We start from the raw sequence: 14,022 nt of genomic DNA on the forward strand, positions 1-14,022 counted from the left end.
ATGCTTTACTGAATCCGGACCCGGTACTGTATTCACCTGCGGATATTTAAAACCGTTCATGTTATATCCACCTGCAGATATTTAAAACCGTCTGTAAAGAACACGGATGTTAAGGGATGACTGTACATTAATTTCTCCAACAGAAAGAATCTCTCAGACTCCCACAATTTTAAATGATGTCAATATTCCCATATCCACTATAACTGATATCCTAGGAGTCACACTAAACACCAACCTAAGCTGAAAAGCTGATGTTAAATCCCTTGCTAAATATGCTTCTAAAAAACTGGGACATGTACAGAGTTCGTGAATTCTTCACTGACGAGCAGTTGGCCACAATAAACAAAAGTCATGCGCATTTTCAGTTTGAATACTGTTCGCCACTGTGGAGTGGATGTGGAGCAGTTGCACTGAGGCAGTTGGAAAAATTTAAAATAAAGCCATTAGATTAATCAATAATCCTGCCATTACACAAGACCTTCCTCCATTATCAGTACGTAGAGATGTTGCTTCTTTAGCATTACAGTATTTTACCGATATTTTTACTGTATGCGCTCTGGCGAACTTGCTTCAATTGTGCCTACCCTTCACATTTTCTCCCAAAATGCTCGGGCAGCCGGGATCGCCCATGAACTCTCACTCTCTCCCCCGCAATGCAGAACCTCTGCTTATCGAAATCCTTTTATCCCCAAAATACTGCTCTCTAGAATTCACTTCCTGGGAGTTGCTTCCCACAAACATTTAATCCACTTTTATTTAAATCCAGTTGTCACAAATATTTTATGAATGGGGGATGCCTTTAAGCACATGGACTTTTTTTTTTTTTTAATTTCCTTTGTTTTTCCTTCCTCCATTCACTGTCTAAAAAAAAAAAAAAAAAAAAAAAAAAAAAAAATGCATCAAATGGTACCATGAGGGTTAATTACTTAAATATATACAGCCATATCTATAAACTTCTAAGCTTATATGATGTATAAAAGACTGACTGTATGTTTGTCATCATTCACACTGCTATCCAACATTTCACTAATCAGGGTAAATATTAAAGTGACAACATATGAAAATGAAAAAAATTTGTGATAACAGTTAACTGTTATGGAGACTTGTTTATCCTGTATACTGGACTGGACCCTTTACAGATACTTTCTCTACCATCTGGAAGCAATTCTAATGAAGTTGCTGACTGGCTGACATTCTAAGTGGTATGGAAAGCCAATTTATCAGATTACAGCTATTCATTGTATCATCTGACAAACAGAAACAGTTAGCAAAATGAGCAGCCAGTTTGAATTTACAACTCTTGCAGAAGCATAAATACAATGACCTTCAAAAAGGTGTTGATCTCAAATAAAAATGAAGTTGATTAAAAGGATATCTGTCAATTCCACATGCCCACCACTCATTCACCCTATCTGTGTGTTTGGTTCACTATACTGTCGATATCTCAGTTAAGCAAATAGGGAAAAGATGCAAAGAATACAAGAATAGTTCAGGTACACTGCCACTGCAGAATAACAGCAGCAGCAAGAAAACTTGTAACAGACTGCAGGAAGAATCACACAGTATGTATTAAAAAAACATATATATTCCCATGGAGCACCTACTTTAGTATCTTCCACCACAAGTAAAACAGTCACAACATTAACCTAAATATCTCAGGTTTAATGACTTAAACAAGAATGTTGCTGTTGTTATTGAGTAACCGTGGTGTCTGGCTGGGCAGACCCATCAACCACAAGCAAGCAACCACCTCAGCAGGGCCATCCCATGCAGTAAATCGATGTTCCCTTGTAGTGAATAGCACCTCGCCACAGCGAGGCATGGGAAAGAGTGTGGAGGTTTGGCTCCTGGATGAATGCCACACTTGTCTCTCTCCATCCAGTTAACAGGGATGCTATACTAGGGTCCACATCACCCCATTATTTGGGTACACTGTTACCATGCAGCATTGTGAAAGGTTTCCTGGGTTACACTCAATGTAGTGCTGCCTGAAGTGGAAGGAAGAGCAATAAAATGTGCGAGGAATGATGGGAGGAAAAGTAGGAAAGGAGGGCAGACAGCAATGGATGATAAAGGTAATGGAAGAAGTAGGCAGCACTACACATGTGTGTGGATGATAGTCAGCACCACCTACCACTATATATATATATATATATATATATATATATATAGACACTCAATCCTCGTAAATTGCGGCAATTTGGGTCTGGACCACTGCCGTGATTTACAAATTCCGTGATTTATGAATAATAACTCTTATGTGAAAAATTAATTTGGGTCTGGACTTTGGCCAACCCGCCCCCACAGCACCCTACCTACGCCTATCTAGGCACCATCAAACACAAACATACAAATTTAGGAATATTCATTGCATGTATGTATTAAATAGAAATAAGCAATGTTAAGGGATCTCACCTTAATCCTATCAGGAAACTGCTTAAGTGAATGGAGTGGGGTGATGTTGGAAAGAACTTAGAACCTCTCACTCGTTCTTCCCAAACTCTTTCACAAGCCTTGAAAACTTCTCTCCCTTCTCAACACAATGAATGAGCCCAAATGTTGACTGTACGACAACAGCGGAAGCTTCTTGATGCCATACTGCTTAAAGCGCATCATCGGGGGGTCGGGAGGGGCCATGGCCGGTACGAGGCGGGGGGAAGTTGCACAAATAAGGCAGGTAGCTCTCGTACTCCACGGCGATGGTCTGTAGTGTGTGGACTGGCAGGACAAGAACAACAACAACATGGCAGCATTAGTATGCACACTTGCCACAAGGGATGTGCTGTGATTGGTTGTTGGGTCACGATTTTCAGTTTGAATGCCGCGGCTTACAGTTCTCCTCGGAAAAGGCCCACTTGGGTGCCTAGGTCTGCGATTTTCGTGACTTAACAGTGATTTAAGGTTGCCGGCAGTCTGACGGCCACTTAGCCGTGATTTACAAACCCGTGATTTATGAACACGCGATTTACGAGGATTGAGTGAATATATATTTATATATATATATATATGCTGAATTGTATGCATATGGTAAATGATACAGTACTGTGCAAGGACACTGGATTAGATTTGCACGCTAAAGAAGAATGTCTTGGAAAATAATAGAAAAGTTACTTTCACATTCTGTTCTGTACCTAGCAGCAGTTGAGTATTAGGTGTAGGCCTACATAATAAAACTATTAAAAATAAAAAAGTAAAAGGTGTTACTAAGAGCTATACAAGAATTCCTACCTGAAACTGCATCATGTCTAACGGAAAAGAAAAAAAAAAAAGTTTAACACAACATATGCTGGGAAAAAAAAAAAAAAAAATCCTAATTTTGGATGTGAAATAATGACTGCAAAAAACATTAATGCATTCCATATACAAAACCACCAAAATGCATCATAGGTGTATCAAATTTTGCCAAGATATCTACCCTACATTCTATGCACTGGCCATGACTAAACAGGTACCTGTACCATGATTCAGACCAGACCAAGATATATAAGTGGGAATAACTCAATACCAGGCAAAGACATCCTTGGCAGGCAACCATGGGAGGCTGACATAAAAGTGTTTGCACTCGAATCAGGTGAAGATACTTATTTTGTTTTTGTTAACGACACTGAGTAACCCCAAGACAGTAAACGAATGCTTATCACCTACAAGAAGGCATACACCATCCTGTATCTTTCCTTTAACTTTCCACAGATCTCCACTTCTGAGGAGAAAATGCAGACTAAGTAATATCTTTGAGGAATGCTACATAAAATACTTTCTATGGCACATAAATATATATATATATATATATATATATATATATATATATATGTATATGTATATATATATATATATATATATATATATATATATATATATATATATATATATACAGGTACTGGATAAATACGTGGTGTACAATTAAATTCATGCATGATTCCTGATTTCTGACTGGTTCCCAAATAAAAACAGATATACAATAAATATATAATTCCTCTGGCCACCACCACACAACCAGCTTACATGTAAAATTTTATATTTTATGGATCCACGCTGGATTAGTTCAAAAACAAATAATGATTAACCACCTGTTTCATCTTCACCAGAATCCCACAACCAAGGGTTCAACCAATCAATCAGGAAGGGGGGAGGAAGGAATGTTGGGATGTTTGGAGGAAGGGGGAATTTGGTAATGTCCATGCATAAAGTGCTGGCACTAATTATTGTTTTAAATTATATACTGTATTGCATAAACCTTTTGGGAATAGCATCAAAAGAATGGAAAAGACAAGGAAAGGATTGGGATTTTTTTTTCCTCCTCCTCCTCCTCCTCCTAAAAAAAAAAAAAAAAAAAAAAAAAAAAAAAATCTCGGAGGAGGAGGAGGAGGAGGAGGAGGAGGAGAAGGAGGAGGAGGAGGAAAAGGAGGAGGAGGAGGAGGAGGAAAAGGAGGAGGAGGAGGAGGAAAATAAATCAAGAAAACAAGAATCTGGGAAGAGCAGAATGGAATGTATTTGAAAAGCATGGAAGGTTAACCTTTTCAACATAATGATGTCTTTTACCATTTCTGCTTGCTACCAACAATTTGATTCAGTTCATGAGATACAACTGGTAATGAATGGGATACACATCAAAGTCCAGTTACCCATTTTGCTTTGGAAGGATTACCCAAAGCTGAATAAAATCATTTGGTGGCAGCAGGAATAAATTGAAAAATACATCATCGTACTGTGGGAAGTGTGAAAGGTGAGGGATGTGGGTGGAGATGTGAGCTGAATGATGATATGGTCACACGTAAGGTGATTGGTGACGGACATGGACAGGAAGAATGGGTAGGGACTTGGGTAGGGTGGCAGGGTTGACAAGGACAGGGTGAAAGGATAGGAATATGGGTAGGATAATTGGACAGGGAGATGGTTGGGTGACAAGGTATAGGGAGAAAGATAGAGTAACAGGGTATGGACATGGGAAAGGTGACCGTGTAGGGACAAGGGATGGGTGACAGCGCAAGGACAGGGGAAAGGTGGCAGGGTAGGGGGTAGGGACATGCATGGGAAGGGTGATAGGGTATGAGCATGAAAAGGGTGACTGGTCAGTAGGAAAGACAGCAACAAATCAGGGGCAGGGACTGAGAGATAAATCATAAAAGTAAAGACAGATGATGGACAGCAGGAAACAAAGATACTGATATGCCAGGGAGAGTTTACAGCAGAGGGACAAATTAATGATGGGTGGAGTATGAGGCTAGGGGCATGGAGAGTGGTACAGTTATAAATACAGACTGTCATGGATAGAAATTGATGACACATTAACCACTAGAATCAGATGACCTATATTATTGGCATCTTGCTACCTCCACACAATTATATGCAGCTTTAATAGAGACTTTCTGAAATGGAGGGATTTGATAAAGAGATTCTCAACACCTTTACTTTAGAGGTCCTACAAAAGGTTGAATAAATCTGTCTGGGGGTAGGAAGCATAATATCTAAAACACATCATCAAGCTGAAGAGGTTAAGAACACATACAGCTGAAGAGGTAACTAGGATAAAGGTCACAGACTGAAGGACAGCTTCCCGTTAGGTACAGAAGAACTGGATGAGGAGATGAGGAATGGAATTACAGGAATAGATAAGGGCTATATGGGGTAGAGAGAGGTATGTAAGGTAGGCAGGTGGGAAGGTGAGAGTGTAGAACGGTCAGCAATGGGTCCAAAAATCACAACCAATATAATAAAATGGTAATCACTGGGTTGTCGGGAGGTGGAGTGAGATCATGGTACTTACCCTGTAGGTGAGATTCCGAGCTAAGTGCCTGTAGGAGGTGACTAGTGTTGTCCGTGGTGGCTGGATGCTGGGGTGGGGGGGTGTCTCCCGGGGGTGTGGGGCCAGGGGGAGTGCGGGTTGCTGTCGGCTCTAGACTCCCACCACCACTACCACCGCCACCACCACCCCCGCCACCTCCACCACCGCCGCCACCACCACCACCGGGCTCTCCTCCATCATCAGGGGAGCACCAAGACCCGCCACCCTCCATGTCAGACCCACCGCTCTCAACTGGTTCAGTCTGAATACCCCCAAAACAAAACAACATTAGTCAACACTAATAACTACATCATCATAGCTTACTGGCTTTTCACTCATTACCAACACAAAATACAGTAAATTCTTGCTATATATTAGTGATGTATCCTAAACCATTACAAAATTTTATCATACACTGGGTACTGTACAACAGGGGAAACTGGGAAATCAACTGTAAAGGCAGTAATGAAAATTAAATAGGCAATCTTTTGGTAATTTACTGTGAACTTCATCTATCTATCTATCTATTGCCAGACGCCTCAATCCTGTTTGGGGTGGCCACAAACAAATCGCCTCCAAGTCGCCCTGTCCCCTGCCATTTCACTCCCCTGCTCCCAGCTCACACCCCCCTCTCTCATATACCTCTCCACCCCATCCCTCCATCTCATCCTCGGCCTCCCCCTCCCTCTTTCCCCCTCCACCTCACTCACATACACTCTCTTCGTCAGTCTTTCACCCTCCATCCTCTCCACATGGCCAAACCACCTCAGTGTGTTCCTCATAACGCTTCCTATCACATCCACATCAACACCACAACGCTCCTTTATATCCTCATTCGTCAGCCTGTCTCTCCATGTGACTCCACAGGCTCCTCTTAAATAACTCATTTCCACTGCTCTCACTCTTGTGTCCTTCCAACAACGTCCAAGCTTCACTTCCGTACATTAGAGTTGGTATCACAATACTGTCATGTAGTAACTTTTTCACTTCCATACTCACTTCCCTGTTTCTTATCACTGCTTTCAAGGAACCAGCAACCTTTCTTCCCTGCTGTACCCTCTCAAGCACTTCACCCTCCAAACCTCCATCCTTACTCATCACACTACCCAAGTACTTAAACGTACTCACATTTTCCAATTCCTCACCATCCAACCTTGCTGTACATTCACTGACTTCACCTCTCTCAAAGACCATCACTTTACTCTTCCCTACATTCACCTTTAGATTCCGTTTCTTACACACACTCTCAAACTCATCCACCAAGCCTTGCAGCTCCCCTTCGTCTTCACTCAACAACACAGTATCATCTGCAAACAACAGTACAGAGAGTTTCCAAACACTATCCTCTCTCACCATGGCCACTCCAACATCCACTACCCTACCATGTACCTCTTTTATTACTTCATTTAAAAAAAGGAAAAAAAAAAAAAAAACACACAAACCATCCAATATACCCTCACTGTCATGCAGCCTTCTACACAACACATATCTCATGTATCTCTTAACCCCTTAAGACTGCAATTGTTTCAGGCAGGGTACCTCCCACAACCGGAATTCGGGGGTGTCTTGGCGACTTTCACCAAGAGCAAAATGACCGTGTTCTGGCTAAAGAGAAAGAATTTACACACCTGACAACTCAATATGTACCCCCGTTGGCCTAATGGTTACCACACAATTGCGCGTCAAAGTTAAAAAAAAGTTTATGATAGTTACCCCTCCAAAACAATCGAAAACATGACAATTCTGGTAACTACCTATTTTTCTTATTGAAACAGGTTATTTCAAATTGTTTTGTCACACTGACCATGAAAACAGGTGTATGTAGGTGTGGGGAGATTACTAGCCCATGGGGAGATAAAGTAGGCTGTGGAGAGTAGGCCTATAGGTACAGGGGTTGGAAATAACCAGCATTTCACATGAAATGAAAGCACTTCAGTGTGTTTGTAACATCTACCATGAAAACAGGTGTGTATGTAGGTGTGAGGAGATAATTAGTGTGGGCAGCAGGCCAACAAGGCCTTGGTGGTACTTGGGGAGAATAATTTTGGCAACAACCAAATTCTCTTGTGGAAACCCTCCATTTCAATGGGATTTGTCATACCAGCCATAAAAACAGGTGTGTAGGTAGGTGTGGGGAGATAAAAACAGGTGGGAGGAGAAGCCCTACAAGGCCTCAGAGGCATTCCAAAATTAACACAGATGCATATAAATATTTATAACCATCAAGGATATCAAAATAACGTTGAATTATGCTATAAATGCATGCATAAGAAAGGGGGAAAAAAGCAATAATTTGTTTCCGATTTCTCTTTTTACGCTGCCAACTTCTCGTTACACATTTATCACACCATTACAATTATCACATTATCATCACACTTCATCACACTTATTAATACACTTTCGGCAACAACCAAATTCTCTTGTGGAAACTCTCCATTTCATTGGAATTTATCACACCAGCCATGAAAACAGGTGTGTTTGTATGTGTGGGGAGATGAAACAGGCGAAGGGAGCGGCCCTACAAGGCCTCATAGTCTTTCGAAAACTAATACAGACAGACTACTCTGAGGTGCTAATCTGGGCAGGCAGGGAGAATGAAAAAAATAATAATGGGATGCGTCGTATGTAGTACAACATGCAGCATTCTCAAACTGGTAGGTACGAAGTGAGAAATGAACAGAGTGAGGTGTAAAAATTTGGTAAGAAGTAGAAATAACATCAAACAGGTATGTTCATCAGGCCAAACACTTGGGGGCCTGTTGGCAGTTGGAAGGGTAGTGAGGGACAAGAAGGGAGAGATGGGGTGGGGTTTGGGGGGGGGGATGAGGCTAGCTGGAAGGGAGGAGGAGCAAGAGAGGGTGGGAAGGGACGCAGCTTGCTGTGGGAAGAGAAATGCAGTTGCGTGGACAGGTGGGAGAGTGATGGGGGACAAGGAGGGTGTGAGGGAGTGGAGTAGAGGGTGGCATGGAGGTGGCCGAGAGGGGGGTGTCCCCCCACCGCCCGGGTTGGTCCGATCCCCCTTCACACAACATCAGGGGCGAGTTTTCATTGGCCTGAAGCCAAGTACGTCATAATCGCGGTGGAGCAAGCGCTCCGCAGTTTTTTACAGGCCATGTTAAATTGATACGATTAGGCATTTTGGCATAAAACTCAAATCGCGTCAATTGATGCGATTAGGACTTAAGGGTTTAACAATCCTTTAACATGCCCACAACAAAATATCTCAGAGAATGCCTGATTAAAGTTCCTCATACAGTACTTCTTTCAATTCTACTTGGCTTAAGTCTAGATGAACCTGATGCTACAAAAACAACAACAAAAACTCTCATAAACAGTCATGCAGCAACCAAGGAAATGTAGAGTCAGCCACTCTTAACCTCTTCCACCGAATCAAGTGCAGAAAGTCCTTGAGATCCGTCAGAAGAGCTTTCCAAGTCATCACAACTTTTTCTTATAAATGGTACTGTAGCCTGGAAGAACTGGCAAATCAACTTTATGGGCAGCAAAGAAACTTTACAAGGTAATCTTTTTGTGATTTCTCATAAACTTGAAGAGCAAAAAATCAACATAAATGTGGCAATATGGACTATCTGTACATCATCATCATATCATTATTCTCCCCCCCCCCTCTTATTATGTCATACAGCAATCAATGCATTAAGCCCACCAAGAATACGTTTCAATGATCTATTCTTGCTACCTCCAGATAACTTTTTTTGAACTTAAGAAATGGCCTCTCTTTTTGAAGGCGAATAAAACCATTTGCTGGTAATAAGATTACATATACAGTACCCTCGCGTTCAACACGCGTTTGTCCAGCACGATTCGCGTCCAGCACAGAGAGCAAAAAATTAGTACGATTTAAGTACAGTACTGTAAAACGGGTGCGTAAGCATAACACTGACGGAGCTCCGAGAAGTGGGCAAAATCCGCAGAGTTCGCCTCTAGCACGATCACCCCTGGTCCAACACGGTCATACTGGATGTTCCTGTGACGCTGACAGCCAATCAAAACTTCTGAACAAATAGCCTCCCCCGCCCGCTATCGTGACGTAATTGTGATGTCACCCAATGAAAAACGCTTCTGCTCTCACGTGATGTTTTGTTTAAATTTCTCCTGCCACAGCGCCACTCAGTCACATAATTCACATTGGACGGTGCTTTTTTCTTGCTGCATTTTCTGCCCTTGCTACTGCATTTTACCCTGCTCACGATGCCTTGGAAGCCTTATGAGAAGCCCAAGAAGCGGTGGCACCTCCCTCAGGCCACCAAGCTAGAATTCATCGAGAGGCAGAAGAAAGGGGACTGGAATTTCAAAGGATTTATGAGGGAGGTTGAGGAGGAGCAGCAGCTATTATCCGCTAGTGATGCCAGCAGCCATCCTCCAGGGACTCAGTAGGACTACCTACAGCCTCGGATATCACCTTCCATTCCCAGCAGCCCACCAACACTATCCTAAAAGGTTTGTTATCATTCATAGTACAGTATCATTTATTATAATTATAGTAGCACCAATATATGTATAGGTATATGGTAGGTATTCAGGTTGACTTTTCCTAAGGTTGCTGACATAATTCATTTTTCCCCATAAGCTCTGTTGCTTGTCCAACACGTTTTTGGTCCAACACGGGACTCATGCATGACAATATTACCGTGTTGGACGCAAGGGTACTGTACCTTATTTTACAGCATATGACCCTGCTTACACGGTGCCGACTCTTAAGCACCCACAATCAGTAATGGTATGGGGGTGTTTCTCAGGTGAAATGGGAAGGGGAGGCCTCTACTTTCTTCGTAAGAACTTGATATGAATGGTGGCTGGTACACTGAAGTTCTGAAAGATCATTTGTTAAACTTTTTTGTTATTCATGGGTGCGACTTTTTCATGCACGATTCAGCTCCATGTCACAAGTAATGAAGGTTACAAAATGGCTTCAGGATAATCGGGCTGAGGTCCTCAACTGGCCTGGCAACACTCCGGATCTAAATCCGACAGAAAACTGCTGGGCAAAGATGAAGAAAATCATGGCAGAGAAGAAGACACCCAATCAGGACAACCTCAAGACTAAAATGACAATTGTTTGGTGCAAAGAAATGTCCTTAGATTACTTTAGAGATCTAAGTAATTCTATGCCAAAACTCATCCAACTGGTCCTGAAAAACAAGGGAAACGTGATTTCATATTAATGAATGGCATTTCATGAACAAACATTGATATATACTACGATTTCTGTGTTTTTTAATACCTTGTGGGGGGAGGTCCTAAGTCAATTTGCTGTAGCTGTATATTTCTTGATATCCTTCGACGAACTTGGCGTTGTCAGTTTCATTCCGTATCCTCTTGTTACTCTTCCATCCAACACAAACAGATATTTTCTGTCAATTTTATCTACTCCCACCCTGGTCCTGAACACTGCAATCATGTCGCCCCCCTCTCTCTCCTTTCTGCTAAGGAAGGAAGATCCAGCTTTTCCAGCCTCTCTCCATACAATACATCTGCCAGACTAGGGACCATCTTGGTTGCTGTTCTTTGTATTCTCTCGATCTTCTTTATATCTTTCTTTTTGTGGGGGCCACAATAATGCTGCATATTCCAACCTGGGGCAGATCATGGCCACTATCAATTTTTTCATCATCTCATCCACGTGCTACTCTTATGTTAGTCAAGACAGTATACATCTCTCTAGCTGTCTTGTTATGGTAAAGTGTTTTTCAGGTGACAAATTATCCTGGACCAGCACTCCCAAATCTTTCTCTCTTCTCGCTTTTGTGATTGGTTCATTACCCATCAAATAATTCAGTTATGGCCTCTTGGTACTTTTACCCATTTCCAAGATTTTATATTTTTTTGCATTGAATTTCATTTCCCACATCAGGCTCCAATCATGAATCCTATCCAGGTCATCATGCAGCATTTTACAATGTTCCCCAACTTCTGCTCTCCTCAAGATCTTTGCATCATCGGCAAACGGATTTGCATAGCTGTTCATTCCATCTACCATAATGTTTTCGTAAATCAGGAACATTACTGGCGCTAACACCGAGCCTTGTGGGACGCCATTTGTTACTTCCCTCCATCCAGACATCCTGTCCTTTATTACTGTCCTCATTTGTCTGTCTCTCAAAAAGTCTCTCATCCACTTCAGGAGGTTGCCCTTCAGTCCTCCTATGTGCTCCAATTTCCACCTTAGTAGCTTGTGGGGTGTCTTGTCAAAGGCTTTCTCCAAATCTAAATACACACAATCCACCCAACCATCTCTCTCCTGTAGCATGTCAATCACTTTTGAGTAAAAGTTCAACAAGTTGGAAACACATGACCTTCCATTTCTGAATCCAAACTGACTTTCAGCCAAAATGTTCATCTTGTCCAGATATTTTATCCATATGTCTATCAGGATTCTCTTGCACAATTTTGCGACCATGCTGGTCAGGGACAAAGGTCTTTAATTCAGGGGTTCTTCCTTGTGTCTTCCCTTGTAAACTGGCATTATATTGGCCCTCTTCCATTCCCGAGGTACTTTTCCTTCTTTCAGAGAATATACAATTATACAGTGAATCTTATCTGCCAGTTGTTCTCTGTAATCCTTCAGTAGCTACCCAATTCCCACCGTCACTAACTCATGAGTTCCCACTGATCGCCAGCTAGGTCAATATGGAAGTCGGACTACTCATATAAAGACTACTGAAGTCGCGTATCTTTAAAAATCTCTCCCGTGATGGGTATTGACAAGGCCTAAAGAATACAACAGGTCAAACCTCGGCCGGACGAAAACGCACCTATCTTTGCACATGACACTACATGGCCAGCAGTGGTGTGAGCTGCTCAGTTCTCTCAAGGTCACCGTGCTGTTCACAACTATTTAATGCGTACTAATTGTGCAGTATTCGGGTGTTATGAAGACTCTGGAAAGAAGGTTAAGGGTGTCAGCTTCTTTAGATTACCAAGAAATGAAGAAGTTCTTCAAAAGTGGATACATTTGGGTAAAAGAAAAGACATTTTTAATCCAGACATAGCGTGAGTATGCAGTCGTCATTTTGAGCAAATAGTGTTTAAAAGGTCACTCAGATATGAACTGCTGGACATACCAATACCTCCAAGTCAAAGAAGACTAGAGGATGATGCACTTCCAACACTGATTTTACCAAATTCTAAAGCCAAGAATGTGACTCACAACTAAAAAAAAAGAAACACAAAGGGATATTTTTCAAAGATACTTTTCAACATTACCCATGAAAATATCACATGAGGGGACATATTCACTACGTTCCTCTTGCAATAACTCTTCTATACAAATCTATCTATCTATTTATCTACCTATCCCTCTGTCTAATATATACTGAATTTATACTGAATGAGGTTCGGAGGAACACCTCAATTACACCACCTCTCTCTCTCTCTCTCTATTATATATCAACATGTATACAATGTTATGTAGACATATATATGGATATACAGTACCCCCTGGGGGTAGGGTTTTTTTTTCAAGAATACTCCCCCGGTATCCCTGCTTGTCGTAAAAGGCGACTAAAAGGGTTGGTAGAGGGTTAGTGCCCCTCCCCGGAAAACAACTAACTAAAAAACAAACAATAAGCCTCGGACAAGGACTGATCAGACGATGACGACCAAAGACCGGACAAAGGACATGGTTATCGGAACGTGGAATGTAAGGGGAGCGAATGATGAGGTGAAAGAGAGAGAGATTGTCCAGGTGCTTGAGGGTGCGAAAGTAGATGTATGTGGAATAACTGAAACAAAATGGAGAGGAGAAAGTCTGAGAGAATGGGAGTATGGATGGGGTATATGTGCAGGAGTAGGTGAGAATGAGAGGGCAAAGGAAGGAGTATGTATAGTTGTGAGTAAAAGATGGAAGAAGAGCATAAGACAGTATGGATCAGTTGGGTCAAGGACTGTGTGGGTAAAGTTGAAAGTTGGAATACAAATGTGGGTGATTGTGCGTGTGTATGCGCCAACGCAAGATCGTGCTAGAAGAGTGAGAGAAGAGTTCTGGACAAATGTAGAAGTGTGCATGGAAAAGTTTGGAAGGAATGAGAGAGTGTTTTTGATTGGTGATATGAATGATAAGTTGGGAATGTGAAGGTGGATGGAATAGTTGGTGAGTGGGGTGTGCCTGTTGAGATAGATGAGAATGGGAGTGCGTTAGTGGACATTTGTGCTGGGAGAGGGTTGGTGATAGCAAATACCCTCTTCAGGCATAAAATGATCCACAGGTATACATGGCG

At 41.9% G+C, this 14,022-nt stretch overlaps 1 protein-coding gene across 1 annotated transcript in view; it reads right to left on the reverse strand.

Annotated features, from left to right (window-relative positions):
- The window catches only part of LOC145410347 (uncharacterized), a 367,470-nt gene that overhangs the window by 201,441 nt on the left and 152,007 nt on the right, over positions 1-14,022 (reverse strand). Inside the window, exon 4 of the mRNA XM_080280488.1 lies at positions 5,761-6,044. Coding sequence (XP_080136614.1) covers positions 5,761-6,044 — 284 coding nt within the window. The remainder of the gene's footprint in view (positions 1-5,760; positions 6,045-14,022) is intronic.

This window comes from Coenobita brevimanus, chromosome 85, assembly GCF_032717465.1.
Source record: "Coenobita brevimanus isolate Jiangsu-jjx chromosome 85, ASM3271746v2, whole genome shotgun sequence".
Classification (NCBI taxonomy): Eukaryota; Metazoa; Arthropoda; class Malacostraca; order Decapoda; family Coenobitidae; genus Coenobita; species Coenobita brevimanus.